General features: G+C 43.2%; 2 protein-coding genes across 2 annotated transcripts in view; one reads left to right on the top strand and one right to left on the bottom strand.

Annotated features, from left to right (window-relative positions):
- The window catches only part of LOC111951815 (ubiquitin thioesterase Zranb1), a 23,921-nt gene extending 11,071 nt beyond the window's left edge, over positions 1–12,850 (top strand). The window contains exons 3-10 of the mRNA XM_070434826.1: positions 562–641; positions 1,572–1,725; positions 3,694–3,765; positions 4,727–4,925; positions 5,115–5,235; positions 6,538–6,667; positions 10,748–10,977; positions 11,261–12,850. Coding sequence (XP_070290927.1) covers positions 562–641; positions 1,572–1,725; positions 3,694–3,765; positions 4,727–4,925; positions 5,115–5,235; positions 6,538–6,667; positions 10,748–10,977; positions 11,261–11,479 — 1,205 coding nt within the window. The 3' untranslated portion in view covers positions 11,480–12,850. The remainder of the gene's footprint in view (positions 1–561; positions 642–1,571; positions 1,726–3,693; positions 3,766–4,726; positions 4,926–5,114; positions 5,236–6,537; positions 6,668–10,747; positions 10,978–11,260) is intronic.
- A 251-nt stretch (positions 12,851–13,101) lies between these two features.
- Positions 13,102–18,549, bottom strand: part of LOC111951790 (uncharacterized) — a 56,581-nt gene continuing 51,133 nt past the window's right edge. Inside the window, 6 exon segments of the mRNA XM_023970004.2 lie at positions 13,102–15,274; positions 16,563–16,689; positions 16,791–16,918; positions 17,015–17,145; positions 17,802–18,016; positions 18,137–18,343. Of these exon segments, the coding sequence (XP_023825772.2) occupies positions 15,091–15,274; positions 16,563–16,689; positions 16,791–16,918; positions 17,015–17,145; positions 17,802–18,016; positions 18,137–18,343 (992 nt within the window). The 3' untranslated portion in view covers positions 13,102–15,090.

The following is an 18,549-nucleotide window of genomic DNA, read 5'->3' as shown; positions in this document are numbered from 1 at the left end:
TTCAGAGCATTGCAGAGAGGAATGTAATGAGTAGAACAGACTCATTTTCCTGATTTGAATCCTTGTTCAACACAATCCATTTATATCTGAACGTTCTGAACACGTGCATCCCTCTGAGCAGGCCCAGGTAGACCCTGCCCTTCCTCCTTAGGGGGAACTAACCCTGGGAAAGAGACTACCGTCAACACAAACATCACACCCACACCCATGTCTCAGAGCGCATCGTGGTATCGTCAAAAACATTGATGAATATAAACTACGAACAACCTGGAGATGGAGTATTACATATCATTTTAATCGAGCTGAACTGGTACAGTTAGAATAAAGACAACATTCTTGACCTGTACGCCAATTATGATAGATACATTTCGCAGAGGCCTGTGTATTGCGTACCTGACACCGCAGTCTGAGGCACGCTACTGCCAGCATGTCCTGCCTGCTAGGAAGGGAATGGCAGGGATGTACCAGGGTGAAAGCCGTGCATCGAGGCCGATGACCGTAGTTGAGGAGACGCACTCGTGGACGTCATGTCCTGGCGATGTCCCCCCTGATGACTTATAGCCTTCTACTGCAGCCAGGTCCCCCTCTTACCACACCTGCAGAAAGAATCGTGTGGGAGCATGGGTGTGGAGTGTGTGGTCGTAAGTTGTGGGAAGGAGGAGGAAAGGGGACCTAAGAGTACCGAATATTAGACTGTAAACTCTCCTTCCAGACTAACATTAAGCATACCCTCGTAAAACTGACTATCCTACCGATCCTTGACTTTGGCGATGTAATTTACAAATTATCCCCCAACACTCTACTCAGCAAATTGGATGTAGTCTATCACAGTGCCATCCGTTTTATCACCAAAGCCCCATATACTACCCACCACTGCGACCTGTATGCTCTCGTTGGCTGGCCCTCACTACATATCTGTCGCTAAACCCACTGGCTCCAGGTCATCTATAAGTCTATGCTAGGTAAAGCCCCGCCTTATCTCAGCTCACTGGACACCATAGCAACACCCACCCATAGCACGTGCTCCAGCAGGTATATTGCACTGGTCATCCCCAAAGCCAACACTTACTTTAGCCGCCTTTCCTTCCAGTTCTCTGCTGCCAATGACTGGAACGAATTGCAAAAATCGATGACTGTGTACAGTTACAGTGAATCTGTAAATAGCACACCCGACTACCTCATCCCCATATTATTATGTTGCTCTTTTGCTCCCCAGTATCTCTACTTGCATGTCATCATCTGCACATCTATCACTCCAGTATTAATGCTAAATTGTAATTATTTTTGCATCTAGGGCCTTTTTATTGCCTAGCTCCCTACTCTTCTACATTTGCACACACTGTACATAGATTTTTCTATTGTGTTATTGACTGCACGTTTGTTTGTAACTCTGTTGTTTTGTAGCACAGCTTTGCCTTGGCCAGGTCGCAGTTGTACATGATAACTTGTTCTCAACTGGCCTAACTAGTTAAATAAAGGTGAAAAAATTAAATGTGGCTTTCATTCTCCCTAGGTTGTATTTGCAGTAGGAGACAGTTTTATCATTCATGTGTCACGTTCTCTGTGTCTAGGTGTCCCAACAGGCAGCTAAGTGTATCCCAGCCATGGTGTGCCCTGAGCTGACAGAGCAGATCCGTCGGGAGGTGGCTGCCTCCCTGCACCAGCGCAAGGGAGACTTCACCTGCTACTTCCTCACAGACCTGGTCACCTTCACCCTGCCAGCAGGTCAGCCTCCCTCTGACCTATTAAACACTACCTGCAGTAGTTTTATTTAGCCTCGTTACTGTGTATAGTTATGTGGTAGTAACTGTTTTGCTGCTCTTCTACTGTAAAGCTCCTTGTCTTCTATGATGGTAGAATGCATGTTTTTTTGGTGGTCGAGAATTGCATAATGGTATAGTTGTTTCCAACTACTCTGAGTGAAATGCTTTCCCTAGTACCAGCTTAGGCTGAAGCAGCGTTTCCCAAACTGTGGGGCGCCCACCCCCATAGAGGTAGGGTAAGATGAACAAACACAGCTTAATTATACTACTAGAGAAAAATAAGATGGATTTCTACTCACACTTAAATCTTGTGATCGTATTTTTTAGATTAAAAGCATAACATTACTTTTGGTGGACTCTCGCAGCATGCTGCTCCGCCTGATCTCTTCCCCTTCTCTCTCCCAATAAACAAACCCTCACATCTGTGAGCTAACTTGGAACAAATTAAATGGTGAAAGACAACTGTGGCAGTATTAGAAACCTTGTAATGTCTGGTTTTTAGTAGGCTGCAAAATTGAAGGGCCTAATATTTCTCAAGCCTGTTTCTCTACTGGAGTCAATCTGTCTCGCTATGTTCCCCCATAAGAAAAGGGGGGGCATGAAAAAGGTTTGGGAAGCACTGGGCTGAAGATAATTGTTTGGGTGCTTTTTTCCCACAATTGCATAGTTCTAAAAGCAACTGTTGAAGAGATGATGGTCTCAACTTTCTGTATGTTTTACATTTATTTCTCAACTGTCAATATTGAGCATTTTGGAACCGTTTAACTTGTACTGCTTTGAGATACAGAGTGCACAAAGCATGTGTGGACAGTTTGAGGTCTATAGACTTCATTGAGTAGTATGCTGGAATGTTAGAGAAATCAATTGCATTTCTAACTAGCAGTCTATTATATTTAGCTTAGTGAGTTGTTTCCACTTCCTTAGATGGAAGTGATATTAGTATGCAAATGAATCTCTATTGAACAAAATAAATCAAATTCTGGAGCACTATTGAGGGTAGAATCTAACAATGGCATACATTTCTACACAAAATTAATGAAAATCGCTGGTTTAGGTTAAATTGAATTATGCTTTCCCATTTGGACATGAAAAAATGTAACATCTATTTCTTGAATCATACGATCTCAGTAGCACTGTGAATGACTTTCTAAAATTATTGCAAATTGTTTCTGTTGTGTGACACGACGGCAACATTTTGGTGAAACCAAATCATAGGCTGGTGCCACCAACTTAACCAGTGCCACCAGGGGGAAAAGTTAGTCTGGAGCCCTGCATAGCAAAATTGTATTTTCATATGTACCAAGTTTTTGCTCGGGTAAGCAAGGTTGAGTCGACAACTATTTTGGTTGAATTCCTCGTTGAGAAATATCCTACATTGTGGTTGAAAATTAGAGCCACAGGGCTGGTAAGCAGTGATGTCTGGTTATGCAGAGTATTTGGGGGAGCGTGCATTGGCTTCCGACCGCTATAGAAGCCTCGCTGTTCTTTTGCACAACGTCAATGCATTCATTTGTTGAGCTGAAGAATAGCCGCTACTGTTGCGAAGTTCTCCAAGCACACAAAGTAGCTCTAGTGTGGAAAGAAAAGGACACACACACAACAAAACATGTTTTGACATTGGGTAGAAAACAGTCAAATGTGGTGTCTGTAGCTTGCAGTGCTGTCAGTTTTGTTACAGTGCAGCTTTGAGTCCTGCTAACCTCAAGGGAATTAAACCCAAATCACTTCAGCCTGGCTTGATTTAAGGTGTGTGCAGGTCAAGACAGATACGTGTTCTTCTCCAAGCTCCAAACTTCATTTCACTATTGTCAAATAAATACTTGCTCTCTAACTTCCCCTTTTTTGTGAAGTTTTTGGAACTGTATCATGTCTCCCTTGTGTTGTGTATCTCTCAAACCCATTGAATACCACTGTCTGTTTTTCTATACAGATATTGAGGACTTGCCCCCAACAGTTCAGGAGAAACTGTTTGACGAAGTGCTGGACCGAGATGTACAGAAAGGTGAAATATTGACTGAATTCCTGTACATTTCAGTAACTTATAATGCCGCTTTTACTGAATCATGTGTGAGACCCTTGTCATAGTCGACAGTGGAGGGCATCTGTATAGCTTCCTATCCCCCCTACTAAACGAGAAGGCTGCTGTATAGTGTTGTATTACAGGTCTGTTCCCTGCCTGCCAACAGTGTGCCTTCCCTGTCTGTTGGCCTGCCCTTATTGTGTGTGCTTGTGTCTGTGCTAATCAGGCTAATTGAGTTTTAGGATTTCCCTGATCCCTTACTGAATGACTACTTCCTCCAGGGACACACACAACATCAATGGGTTCCATACTGATTGCTTACTCTCTCTAGGGTGTCTTGTGACCTGTTAAGCTCCCCAGAGTTTGCAGCACCCCAAGGGTAACACGCCAGTGTATGGGAAAACAAGGTGACTAAAGTCATCTCTATACTCTCCTGTCTCTGTCTCTACTATGATGAAACGGTGAAGGCAGGTGTATCACTTATCCTTACGCTTGATCCCCTCCTTGAAATATCATAATTCCGGGTTCCTTTCCTGTAAAATAGCATAATTCTGGGTTCCTTTCCAGTGTGGTCCTTCCTGTCCGGGACCCTACCTCATTTGAAGTTGATATGTAAAATGGTTAGGGTTAGTTATGGATCGCAGAGAGCACTAACCTTTCTAGTGCCACCACCTGTCATGTCGGTAGCATCAAGGTGGCCCCTCTATCCGCACCTTGTCTTCATACATAGTGCAAGTCCAGCATCCCAATGGTGTCCTCCTTGCTATCACTGTACTTCCCTATACTTTACACTAGTGGTCCCCAATCCAAATGCTCATTGACTTGATTCATTGAACAGGGATGTTAGTGCTGGGCTGGAACAAAAGTTTGCATGTAAAACCAAATAGTGGTTCATTTTGAAAATGACCCCATGGCTCGCTTTCTCTCTGTGTCTCTCTCTCAGAGCTGGAGGAGGAGTCTCCCATCATCAACTGGTCTATAGAGCTAGGCACGCGGTTGGACAGCAGGCTGTATGCCCTGTGGAACCGCACGGCCGGGGACTGCCTGTTAGACTCAGTACTGCAGGCCACTTGGGGCATCTATGACAAGGACTCCGTCCTCCGCAAGACCCTTCACGACAGCCTGCACGACTGCTCCCACTGGTGAGACCTGGGTCTGGGGTGTGTAGCTGGCTGGGGATGGGGAAAGGATGAGAAGGCTATGTGATTTACATAAATAAACAATCATATAATTTAGAAAAAAAGAGACCCTTCTCATTGCAAAAGGTAACACACACTTGACCTTTTACCACAGGGATGGTACAGGGCCACTGACGTGTGTTCTGTCTGCAGGTTCTACACACGCTGGAAGGAGTGGGAGTCGTGGTACTCCCAGAGCTTCGGCTTGCACTTCTCACTCAGAGAGGAACAGTGGCAGGAAGACTGGGCTTTCATTCTCTCACTGGCCAGCCAGGTGTATATATACACACACACACTCATTTCAAATCAAATATATTTATAAAGCCCTTCTTACATCAGCTGATATCTCAAAGTGCTGTACAGAAACCCAGCCTAAAACCCCAAACAGCAAGCAATGCAGGTGTAGAAGCACGGTGGCTAGGAAAAACTCTCTAGAAAGGCCAGAACCTAGGAAGAAACCTAGAGAGGAACCAGGCTATGAGGGGTGGCCAGTCCTCTTCTGGCTGTGCCGGGTGGAGATTATAACAGAACATGGCCAAGATGTTCATAGGTGACCAGCAGGGTCAAATAATAATAATCACAGTAGATGTCGAGGGTGCGACAGGTCAGCACCTCAGGAGTAAATGTCAGTAGGCTTTTCATAGCCGATCATTCAGAGTATCTCTACCGCTCCTGCTGTCTCTAGAGAGTTGAAAACAGCAGGTCTAGGACAGGTAGCACGTCTGATGAACAGGTCAGGATTCCATAGCCGCAGGCAGACTAGTTTAAAACTGGAGCAGCAGCAAGGCCAGGTGGACTGGGGACAGCAAGGAGTTATCAGGCCAGGTAAGACAGGAGAAATACTCCAGATATAACAGACTGCCCCTAGCCCCCCGACACAAACTACTGGAGGCTGAGACAGATTTCCTTATGCATACAAACATAAAGCTTTAAGCCTTTTAGGTGGCAGGACTTGAGTTGGGATCAGCAGTGTACTGTAACATGCAAAATATTAAGAAATTACGGTCCATGAATTATGCCATACTGCTCTGACCATATAGGAAAGAATGAATAAAGCTTATAGGAAAGAATGAGTGAAGCTTATAGGAAAGCCCCTAAAGTGTATGAGAGCATCCACTGTTGTGCAACATTAAAGATTCCTGTATTTCATTTAAGACAAAGAGCAACCTTAGGCAAATGCCTCTGTTGTTTTAATACTTGAATCACATGGTGTTTACAGTATCGAGGCATGACTGACCAGGTGAATCCAGATGAAAGCTATGATCCCTTATTGATGGCACTTATTAAATCCACTTCAATCAGTGTAGACAAAGGGGAGGAGACAGGTTAAAGTCAATTGATACATGGATTGTGTATTTGCACAACTCAATATTAGGAAGGTGTTCTTAATGTTTGGTATACTTGGTGTATAATAATAAAGAATCTGGCTTACGATATTGCTGGTCGTACGTACAATCAGGCTAGCGTAATGCCTAATAACAAGTAATAGCTCAAATCCTAATAGTATATTTTGCAGCTATACTCCACAAAGGTAGTTTAACATGCCTCTCTCTTTGTGTTGTTTCTCTCTCTATAGCCTGGAGCCAGCCTGGAGCAGACTCATATTTTTGTTCTTGCACACATTCTTCGTAGACCAATCATCGTCTATGGAGTGAAGTATTACAAAAGTTTCCGTGGTGAAACACTTGGGTACACCCGTTTTCAAGGTAAGGTGATGTTTGTTTTCTTTGGCCTCAGTCTTAAATTGGGAGGATTTAAAATAAAAGTAATACCTTTTGATGTATTAAGCTTTAAGTCCTGACAAGCAAAAAATCTTTAAAAATAGTGTTGGAGATGTATCTCTCCTTGTCCAATTAGATTGACGGTTTGGATAATATCTGCTACGTCAGACAAAGCCCTTTTGATGTGAATTAGGCCCAGCACATGAATCGTGGCACACGGATGATGCTATTTTTTGACTGGGTTTGCAGATTTTGCTCAAAGGCCAGTATACAATCAATAGTGAATTTTCCGGATTCAGAGGTGTTTTTGATTTATCACAGCAGTGTGTCACAGATGGAGGGAGTACATAATTTTTGGGGGGGGGACTATCGAATAACATTATTTGTATAATTTTTTATCCTTTTTTATATATACATATATATATATATATATCACACACACCTTTGGAAGTATTCAGACCCCTTGACTTTTTCCAAATTTAGTTACATTACAGCCTTATTCTAAAATGTATTAAATAAATACAAATTCTCAGCAATCTGCACACAATACCCAATAGTGACAAAGCGAAAACAGTTTTTTTTTTTTACATTTTTGCAAATGTATTAAAAATAAATATCACATTTACATAAGTATTCAGACCCTTTGCTATAAGACTCTTAATTGAGCTCAGGCACATCTTGTTTCCGTTGATCATCCTTGAGATGTTTCTACAACTTGATTGGAGTCCGCCTGTGGTAAATTCAATTGATTGAACATGATTTGGAAAGGCAAACGCCTGTCTATATAAGGTCCCACGGTTGACAGTGCATGTCAGAGCAAAAACCAAGCCATGAGGTCGAAGGAATTGTCTGTAGAACTCTGAGACAGGATTGTGTTGAGGCACAGATCTGAGGAAGGGTACCAAAAAATGTCTGCAGCTTTGAAGCTGAGCCCTTTTGTGGGGAAAAACTGATTCTGATTGGCTGGGCCTTCGAGGGCATAGGCCCACCTACTGGGGAGCCAGGCCCAGCCAATCAGAATAAAAAAAAATCCCACAAAAGGGCTTTATTACAGACAGAAATGCTCCTCAGTTTCATCAGCTGTCCAGATGGCTGGTCTCAGAAGATCCCGCAGGTGAAGAAGCCGGATGTGGAGGTCCTGGGCTGGAGTGGTTACACGTGGTCTGCGGTTGTGAGGCCGGTTGGACGTACTGGCTAATTCTCTAAAACAACATTGGAGGTGGCTTATGGTAGAGAAATAAACACTCAACTCTCTGGCAACAGCTCTGCTGGACATTCCTACAGTCTGACTTACCTAGTTAAATCTTTTTTAATTTTTTTAAGTTAGCATGCCAATTGCACGCTCCCTCAACTTGAGACATCTGTGGCATTTTGTTGTGACAACTGGACATTTTAGTGGCCTTTTATTGTCCCCAGCACAAGGTGCATCTGTTTAATGTTCATGCTGTTTAATCAGCTTCTTGATATTTCACACTTGTCAAGTGGATGGATTATCTTGGGAAAGGAGATGTAAACAAATGTGTGCATCATATTAAAAAATAAATAAAAAATTCTGGGATCATGAAACATGGAACCAACACTTTACATGTTGCATTTATATCTTTGTGTGTGTACACAAAAGTATGTGGACACCTTTTTAAATTTGTGGATTTAGCTATTCCAGCCACACTGCTTGCTGACAGGTGTAAAAAATCGAGCACACAGCCATGTAATCTCCATTGACAAACATTGTTAGTGGAATGGCCTTACTGAAGGACTTTCAATGTGGCACTGTAATAGGATGCCACCTTTCCAACAAGTCAATTTGTCAAATTTCTGCCATGCTAGAGCTGCCCTGTCAACTGTAAGTGCTGTTATTGTGATGTGGAAACATCTAGGAACAACAATGGCTCAGCCAGGAAGTAGGGCACACAAGCTCACAGAACAGGACCGCCGATTGCTGAAGCGCGTGACAATCATCTGTCCTCGGTTGCAACACTCACTACCAAGTTCCAAACTGCCTCTGGAAGCAACGTCAATAGGTGGACACCTCTTCAAATTAGTTGACTCGGCTATTTCAGCCACACCCCTTGCTGACAGGTGTGTAAAATCGAGCACACAGCCATGAAAGAACTGTTCGACGGGAGCTTCGTGAAATGGGTTTCCATGGCCGAGCAGCCACACATAAGCCTAAGATCACAATGTGCAATGCCAAGCGCCGGCTGGAGTGGTGTAAAGCTCAACCCCATTAGACTTTGGAGCAGTGGAAACACGTTCTCTGGAGTGATGAATCACACTTCACCATCTGGCAGTTCAACGGACGAATCTGGGTTAGGCGGATGCCAGGAGAACGCTACTTGCCCCAAAGCATAGTGCCAACAGTAAAGTTTGGTGGAAAAATAATGGTCTGGGCCTGTTTACTGATGGTTCGATCTAGGCCCTTTAGTTCTAGTGAAGGGAAATGTTAATGCTACAGTATACAATGACATTCTAGACAATTCTGTACTTCCAACTTTGTGGCAACAGTTTGGGGAAGGCCCTTTCCTGTTTCAGCATAAAAATGCCCCCATGCACAAAGCGAGGTCCGTACAGAAATGGTTTGTCGATCGGTGGAAGAACTTAACTGGCCTGCACAAAGCCCTGACCTCAACTCCATCGGGATGAATTGGAACGCCGACTGCGAGCCAGGCCTAATTTCCCAACATCAGTTCCCGACCTCACTAATGCTCTTGTGGCTGAATGGAAGCAAGCAAATGTATATAGTGTTGTTCTTGTCTAATGTTCTGTATTATCTCTTGTTTTGTGTGGACCCCACTATCCCATCTTTCACAGTATATTACTATTTCTTTTTCCAATTCATCCTTCAATTTTACTGTGATATCTTATGAGGGTCTTAAACTTCTTTGTTCAATTTCTATCAAGATTCCCCTAAAAAATAAATAGTAATCATATTTCCCATTGTTTCTTCATTGCAGTCTTCACGGGGCTGACTGTCCAATGCCCCATGCATTGAGCATACTTTTTGTGTTGCGAGAATGTTATATATTATTTTTGTATTATTATAGTTTTAAATTGAGAAGACCGACTTGATGCGTTAATCATTTGGTATATCAGTTTATAAACCCGATAACATGTTATTGGGACATAAAATCTGTTCCCAACTATCCCTAATTTTAGGGCTAGTTGGTAATGCAAAATTTGAGGGAGTTGACACTTGATTAGAAATCGTCAGTCTCGTGGCATGATCCTGACAAGATTCCCTAATGTACATGACAGAAGAATGCATGTTTTCCGTAATATATTCAGTTCGTGTTGATTAGTAAGGGGAAGAGGGAGTTACAATTGTTCAACATGATTGTTCCAATGCTGATACAGCATTCATGTGACTCTCTAAAATGAGTCAAACAATTCTGCCAAAATAATCCTACCCCAACCCCACTTCCTAACTATGCAGCAATGCAGAAGAATGGATCACACTGTACATACTTTTAGAATATCTCTCAACATATGTTAGCTGTCAGGAGAAGGAGTGGTAGTGTAAAGCAGGTGCCCAATAAGGGCTGAGGGCGGGGTCCACGTCTGTGTACCCTAGTAAAAACAGTCTGGCTTGAGTTATCCTGCGGAGCCCGTGCAGCGGCTGCAGCCATAATGAAAGCTCTCTAACGATTGTCTGCCTGTGGTAATGTCATGCTAATAGAGGAATGATATAGGCTACTGTTTGTGTTAAGGAGGGGCTGATGGGTGTCCATGGAGGGTGGGAAGGAGAAAGCTGTTTAAAACACAAAGCTCCAATAAAAACACAATGGCAGACTGTTGCACAGAGAGGGATAGCAACTGTTCTAGACGCTTGAACAGTGGTTTGTGGTTTCAGTTGTGTTTACTTGCACAGGCTGTCTGGTGGGTTAGTAGGCTGACTGAATAATCTAAGGGAAAAAGTGTCCATTGTGTTTGGGAAACTGTTGAGAAATACGTGTTCCTTTTCTTTTGGGTCTGGTCATTTTTGGTTTGTTTTCTCCTTTTTTCTGTCCCTTTTGACTCTTTTTGATGACCTCCCTTCCTCATTCATCTCTCCCTTTCTCTCTCCAGGTGTGTACTTGCCCCTGTTGTGGGAGCAGAGTTTCTGTTGGAAGAGTCCCATCGCGCTGGGCTACACGCGTGGCCACTTCTCTGCACTGGTGGCCATGGAGAACGACGGCTTCGACAATCGGGGCGCAGGCGCCAACCTCAACACAGACGACGACGTCACCGTCACCTTCCTACCGCTGGTGGACAGCGAGAGAAAATTGCTCCACATCCACTTCCTCTCAGCACAGGAGGTAGGAGGGAGCTCCCGCTGTGGTATCATGAATATGTATATGGACCCCCTGACTGGCTGCTTTAAGGATTTAGTCTGATTTTACTATTCATGTTGATTACATAGTTCTATTATACCCTCCGCTTAGTGACTATAGTATAAAATGTATGTCTAGTAAGAGTCTTTTGCTGTTCTCGTGAAGTAGCTGGATTGTGAAATGTAATTTTCTCAGTATGAGAGCATCCTGTAAAGGTAACTAAAGAGATATAGTCTCATGGTAGATGGTGTGTGTCTGTCCATGTAAGATGGGTAATGAAGAGCAGCAGGAGAAGCTGCTGAGGGAGTGGTTGGACTGCTGTGTAACGGAGGGAGGCATGTTGGCCGCAATGCAGAAGTCGTCCCGTCGACGCAACCACCCTCTGGTCACACAAATGGTGGAGAACTGGCTGGATGGGTACCGACAGATCTGTCCCTGCGCCTCTCTCTCCGACGGTGAGGAAGAGGAGGAGGAGGAGGATGAGTGACGAAACTGGTGTAGGCGGGGTCCCCAGGGGCAGGGGTCCAGCCTCGTTTTTTGTTTTTTTTCCACCTTTCCTGACACGGACAAACTGAAAGGGGAGGGAATCCTGAGCCTCACCGCACCCTGGCAGAGGACACACACACATACAAATATCTTAGAGACTGACAGAAGAAATGGTCCACTGCTGCAAAAAGACCTGGGGATGATGGGAAATAAAGGATTATAGTATACTAATGCTATTTATCTTTATTGATTTTCTAATGTAAAATCTTTATCCAAAAGTATAAATGCATGTGGTTGTTTAAAAAAAGAAGTATAAGAAAATATACCAGCATTGATTCAAACATCTTTCTGTTCATTATGGGCACTGACGAAGCACACTTGCAAAATTACTGTTGTTTTTCCAGTTGAAATAGAGTTGGCTTTTTTTTGATGGGCAGTGACTAAGCCAACATCTTTGAGTCATGGGACCCAACGGAGAACTGGCTCGATTGTGTAATATGAACTTAATTCTTAATACTAAGCACTGCGCATTTATTGAAAGACACATTTCTATATGAATATAACTGCTTGAATAAAGGTCATTTATTAAGCTTTGAGATGGCAGTTCAAAGTCACTAAGGTTTAGGAGACAGATCATACACATGGATGTTTAGTTTACCTTTTTTTCCGACTGGCTGAAATGAAATCTTGTTTTTAATTTCGTCTCCAAACTAATTTTACATATTTATTTGTTTGGGAGCTTTTGAGCTAAGGAGAGCTTTGATTCTCTCTATTTTTCTTTCATTTATTATTTAAATCTAGATGTTTTTTTTTAGGCTGCACTAACATTTTTGCGGTGAGGAAAATAACAACCATCTGTAAAAGTTGACTTCAGTTCTCGTGTGATTCAGTATCTCATTTGAATGGTTGGTGATTTTTGGGAGGAGCGAGTAAGACATTCAATCCAACATTAAACCAGAAACACACCAGTTTCTTGTCATATTCTCATTTTTCCTCTGTCTTGCTATTCCTCCCTGTCAAGTTTAACCCATGGTACCTGTGTTTTATTTTTCTCTAATGTATATGTGAACATCTTGAATTGAGTTTAAGGTCTTTGAGGGACTACACATAAACCAAAGTTCTAAAATCATGCTTTAGCAGTGAAGGAAGTTTCTGTTGGGTTTCCTTGCCGTTGAGTACTGTAACTTTTATTTTGGTGTATTACAATCTAGTTATACACGTTTTGAGCATCACCTGTATGTTGCTTTGTATTTATGCAATAGTTTCAGATCTGACTGATGGTTTGTGGATTTAGGTAAAAGCCTGACCTCGCTTTAGCGTGTGTGGCACGGACAGGAAAAAATAAAGGAAAACCTTTTTGAATGTCCAATTATGAAGTCTCTAAAATGTCAACTCTGTGATGTGGTGGTGTTTGAATGTTTCAGTATGAATTGACTACAATTTGATGCATCTGGTTATAGATCGTCTCCTTTGACATCCCTTTAACAAAGTGTAGACTATCCTAAATTATAATGGGGGACCCTGGGCTAGAGCACACATGCCCAGACCAGAGGAGGCACATTTGGTATTTAACGCAACAGTTTTGTGACAAAGCTATTGGTAGAGTTGAAAATGCGAAACACATTGAACTTTACATTTTTATTCAGTACATGAAAACATAAGCGAAAAAGTACATTTGTGTGCACTACTCATCACGCACTGATTTTTATGAGCAACAAGTCAGTTTCGGTGGGAAAATGCGCATTTGTGTGGATTTTAGAATACTCGCATGAAAATCTGTCGCCAATTGGATGGAAACCTAGCTACTGATGTTAATTCCACATTAATGTTAAACTTCATATGCATGAATAAGCAGCAAAGTCAAACACCAATTTCACAAACCTTTCACAGAGCCTGATAGAGCAGCATTTTTTTATTTGAACTGCACTGAATGCTATATGTTCACCTTGTACAAGAAACAAATACAAATACTCACACTAAAAACCAGACAATCTGCTAGCAGCCCTGTCTTGCTAACTTTGGGGCACTAGAGGGGTGTTGCTATTGCTCACAGAGTGCAGTGCACGATGCCTCTAAGAGCTCCCACTGGCTTTCATTAGAACAGAAAACCAAAAACAAAGAAAGGGTGGTTCACATTAGACTATGATTATAAGAACATTTAACTAGCCAATACAAATCTAACAGGACTCTGCAAAAACCTTGAACACCAAAAGACAGGTTTGATTTATAAAAATACCACAATGAAGAAAAGGTGGAAACACACAGAACCATCCAGACTTTTTTTTTCTTTCAGACAGAATTTGGGAAAAAGATAATATCTGCAACAAAAAAAAATTCCTGAGTCGGTAACCTCACTTTCCAAACCCTTTCCTATCTGCCTGGTGCTACTTTGTAAGTCCATTTGGTGAGAAAAAAACAGGACATTTTAAGAGATCAATCTCGTATACAAACACCCGTGACAATGTCCAAATCCATAATGTAGAGGTCCAGGTAAAAGCAGAGGTGCTTTTAACAGTTAGAACTGCCGTTGCATCCATTTCTTATTTCAATATTTTAGTGGCAGACGACCACCACATGTCATTACTGAATCCAAAGTCGTAATGAAAGGCAATTCATCAATAGTTAAAACTTCACATTGTCTGAAATTGTGATCATAACCTTTATCACACTAGTCTCTCTCCCACCTGTGCGTCAGAACCTGGATCTTTGAAGAAGCTCTTTAGAGGAACTAAATGACTACATTGGAGTTTTACCAGAACAAAATCTTCTCTATAATACTTTGGGTGTTCTCAGGGGTTGAGAGATGTTCACAATGGACAAATTCAAATAAGGGTTTTAGGTCCCATATTCACTTAAATTGAGTTTTGTTTTGATTCTTCAGAATGGCAATTTGGGCTTATTGTTTTTGTCTCGTACTGGTCATGAGGCTCAAGAGATCTGGCAACCCTGATGTGTCCAACATTACTGTCTGTAAATTCATGAGCCAGCAGTCAACAGGGTGAGAGATGGACTAGGAAAGGGTTTAGAGGTCCCCATTGAGACTGCCGATGCCACTGGCAACACCAATTGTCTTTTTCTACTGTCTGATAAATATATGTCATTTTATAATCATTAATTTTTTTTCACATTGAAGAACAGAAAGACAGATATTCACTTGTAGGGTGGTCTCAGAACAGGTGAAAGAAAAATACACAGACACACGTGGACTGAACTGAAATGAAGAATGGGGCAGTAACAGATGATGTCATTGTCCTTCCAAGCTCTCCCATTGGTGGGTCAGTCAAGATGGGCGAGCCTTAACTCTGGCACTCGGTAACAACTTGTCCCAGAACACAGGAATCTTCCAACAAATGCAAAAAAAAAAAAAAAAAGAGTAAACACTTAAACTGAATACAAACTAAAACAAAGGAAAATGAGAAGTGAAAAGTTCAGATCCTTGGAACATGAGTTTTGACTGTCCCCACTTTGGAGTGTCAGTTGTGAATATATTCACTGTCCCCACTTGGTTCCGGTGTTCTGTGTGAACCCTAACGATCAGTCTGCTGGTCTAAGAGCGGGTGGGTCAGTTGGTCGGTTTTGTATATATGAACTCCTTCCTCCCTGGATGCAGAGTTATGGCTCGGTCATGTGCTGTCTCATGGGCTCCCCTTGTTTGGAGGGTTGGTTGGGGGAGGGGGCCTGGGAGGGGTGGGTACCAGAGGGCAGGGTGTGGGCGATGGGCACCCCCCCAGGCATCATCCCCTCCATCGGCCCAGGGATCCCACCCGAGGCCACACCCACCACACCAGGGGGGTACCTGTGCCAGGGAGACAATGGTCAGGTCACATGGTACCATAACAATACCTCATAGGTTACAACAACCTGATAAGCCTTTAAATGGCCATTTTAAGTTGCTACGTTAGAAATGAGGCTACGGATCAAATTCAGTGGTGAATACTCTAATCAAAGCAAGTGAAGTCACACATAGTGTGGTGCAAAACAGACATCACATGAAATCTGAAAACTGATTCAACTCTTACATGTCAATTCAGGATTCAAAACGACCACAAGACCTCATCTGTTGTTCTTGGGAAACTGATAAACGTATCAGAGAAATATATCTTGATTTACTAAACCACTCAGATATCAACAAAATATAGTTATATTTAGGCATAAGGGAATGGTTTGTAGGGCTAGAGATGACAGGTCAAGGAAAAGTTCCTGATAGGATATTTCAGGGGACAGACACAGTGAACCGTTTGGGGAAAAGGGGTGTTTAGAGGAAAAATTAAACCCAAGTCATACTCATACTTCCTGAGCAGGGAATAATATGGAATACAACACTGACTGTACTTACAATCAAATGGTTGCCATAATGTGCCAACATTCAATAGATTTTTTATTATTTGGTATGGTACAAGAGGCCAGGGTTTGGCCACATTTGTTGGTTTTGGGGTAGGAAATAAGGGGTGCAATGAGAGGGTGGGCAGAGCAGGTATATTGGGTGAGAAATAAATGAAACACAGACTATCATGAAAACTAACAGCAGCTATGCTTTGATCAGCACAGGTGGGCCTGAGCCTATCACTGTGGGTCAGCATCGGTAGTATTTACCTGGTTTTCTATTAGGTATATAATTTGTCTTGCATTCCCCCAGTTGCTATGGCCTGTACCATGGTTTGGTTGACTCGGCTGTGTAAGAGAAGTAGTTCAGTCCAGTTGAGACAGCAGGTATAGGTGAGAGACTGAGAGGTCAATACTGTGACTGCCTGATTAATAATAGCAGGGGATGGTAGTAATCAATGTGTCCCCATAGCTCTTCATTTCCACTATATGCCACTAAGGAAAACCTAGCCTAAAATACCAGGAAGGTTAAATAGAAAAGACAAGAGGTTCTCATAGATTGAATACAGGGGACACCTTTTTGTACTTGAGCATGGAAACGACTATTTTACTGTTTATTTTACTTGGGAAAATATCCCCTTTTTTTATAAAAATGTTTATGTCCTGCTTATGTGGATAGTATATGCAGGAGGAAGTGAACCTGACCAAAAAGAGGGGTTCCCTGCATAATGGTCTGTTTGGTTGTGATTGAGCTTCCTTACCTGTACGCAGCACCGTTGAGTTCAGGGTGCATCTGCTGCTGCATCTGCTGCTGCTCCACTGTCCAGGGTGCCGTGGTAACAAAGAACTCCTTGTTGACACAGTTTCGTAAACTGTCGGGGATACGGCCTGCATCAGAAAAACAAAAACATTCAAGTAAAGAATTAGCTCCAAATGAGTTTCTAGGTGTGTGATATAATGTATGTGTGCGTGTCTGTGTGTGTGTTTACCAGTGACGGCTCTGCGTATCTCTGTGGCGGCTGCCTCTCTCATCTCTAGTGAGGCCTGTTCACTGTACCAGGCCGTGTGAGGAGTACAGATCAGGTTAGGAGCATCCTTCAGAGGACCCTGGGTAAAACTACACAACAGTGGCAGAGAGAAAGATTGGCTACGGTGAACTGGATAATGGAGTTGATGAAGTTATCTATTCACACAGATAAATGCACACACTCACCTGAAGGGTTCTGACTCATGAACGTCCAGGGCGGCCCCTCGTATCCTGCCCTCTTTCAGGGCCTGAGCCAAGGCCTTCTCATCCACCAGACCTCCCCGCGCAGAGTTCACCAGGAACGCACCCTGACGCATCTAAAACAAAAGTAAACCTGTTTTACTAACATCAAGTGACATTCCCTCTCCTGTAGAATACACATGTGGGAGCCCACTGCTACAGTATGTGCCTGCAGTGGTGCTTTCAACCATGAAGCCCCAAGGTGCACTGCATTATGCTTCACATACTAAAAGCTTAGATTCATATCCAAAAAGGCAAACCTCTGTGTACCAAAAGAGAGCGACAGAGATGAAATGAGAGCATCTGGATAAAAGTCATCCCTTCATCTTGATAAAAGCTTGAATTCAGGGAACAATTGTATCTGCTCTGTAAAAGGCACAAGCCACACGCGAACACACGTATAAATACAAACATGCACACAGGCATGAACGCACGCACACTGAGATCTGGTGGCAGCAAAATACTGATGTTCTTCCGGGAAACGTATGGTATAGTTCTTTGAATATATAAATAGCAAGTTAACCAGGTTCTTCCTTGATGAGACCGCCCCTCACATTTCAAAGAGGACATTGATGTCAGACTCCTATAGCAGAATGCAGTTTGAAAAGCTGACTGCAGGTGGCAGTGGTGATCAACAACTACGCAGTGAAGCTGGGTGCGCACCACTGTACTGTTATGGCCTATTTGAGGATTGTGTGTATGCGTGTCTGTGTGGTTGCCTGAGTGTGTTCACCTGTTTGATGGTGAAGTCGTTGATGAGGTGGTGGTTGTGTTCGTTCAGGTTGCAGTGCAGGGAGACACAGTCACTCTGGTAGAGCAGGTCTTGCAGGGTGTAGACACGCTGAACACCCAGCGAACGCTCAAGGCCGTCCTGCAGGTACGGGTCGTAGAAGATCACGTTGAAGCCAAACACCTTGGCCCGCACCGCCACCGCCTGCCCTGAACGACCTGTAGACATACACACGAATCCAGTGTCAGAAGCGGATCACAATGTAATGGATGTGTGTGTGAACAAAGCACTCTCACAACAGTGCGCGTTACTAAAGACAGACATCTCCTGTGACTCACCGAAGCCGATGAGGCCCAGCGTTTCTCCTCGGATCCTGGCGGCTCCGGACGCCACCTCTCTGATCTGCTCCACGCTCTGGACCCGCGTGCCCTCCCGGAGAGCCTGGTACAGCCAGGTGTTCCGCCGGTACAGGTTGAGAATGTGGCACAGAGTGGAGTCTGCTGTCTCCTCCACCGCCGCCGACGGGATGTTACACACCGCGATGCCTGGCAAAGAGAGAGGGAAGACAGGGTGAGGGATGAAGAAGGCCAAAAATAAGTAGAAGCCCTATGCACAGCTGGTTATGAAAGGAACAACTAAGTGTCCAAGAAACATGCAAAAACTGCACACTTGGAAAGGCAATGACATATTTTTGCATTATAGTGCACAAATATGAAACAAACAACATATTTCACACCAGGCTTCAATGTTT

The sequence above is a fragment of the Salvelinus sp. IW2-2015 genome, linkage group LG25, assembly GCF_002910315.2.
Source record: "Salvelinus sp. IW2-2015 linkage group LG25, ASM291031v2, whole genome shotgun sequence".
NCBI lineage: Eukaryota > Metazoa > Chordata > Actinopteri > Salmoniformes > Salmonidae > Salvelinus > Salvelinus sp. IW2-2015.
This window is presented reverse-complemented; position numbering and strand designations above follow the sequence as displayed.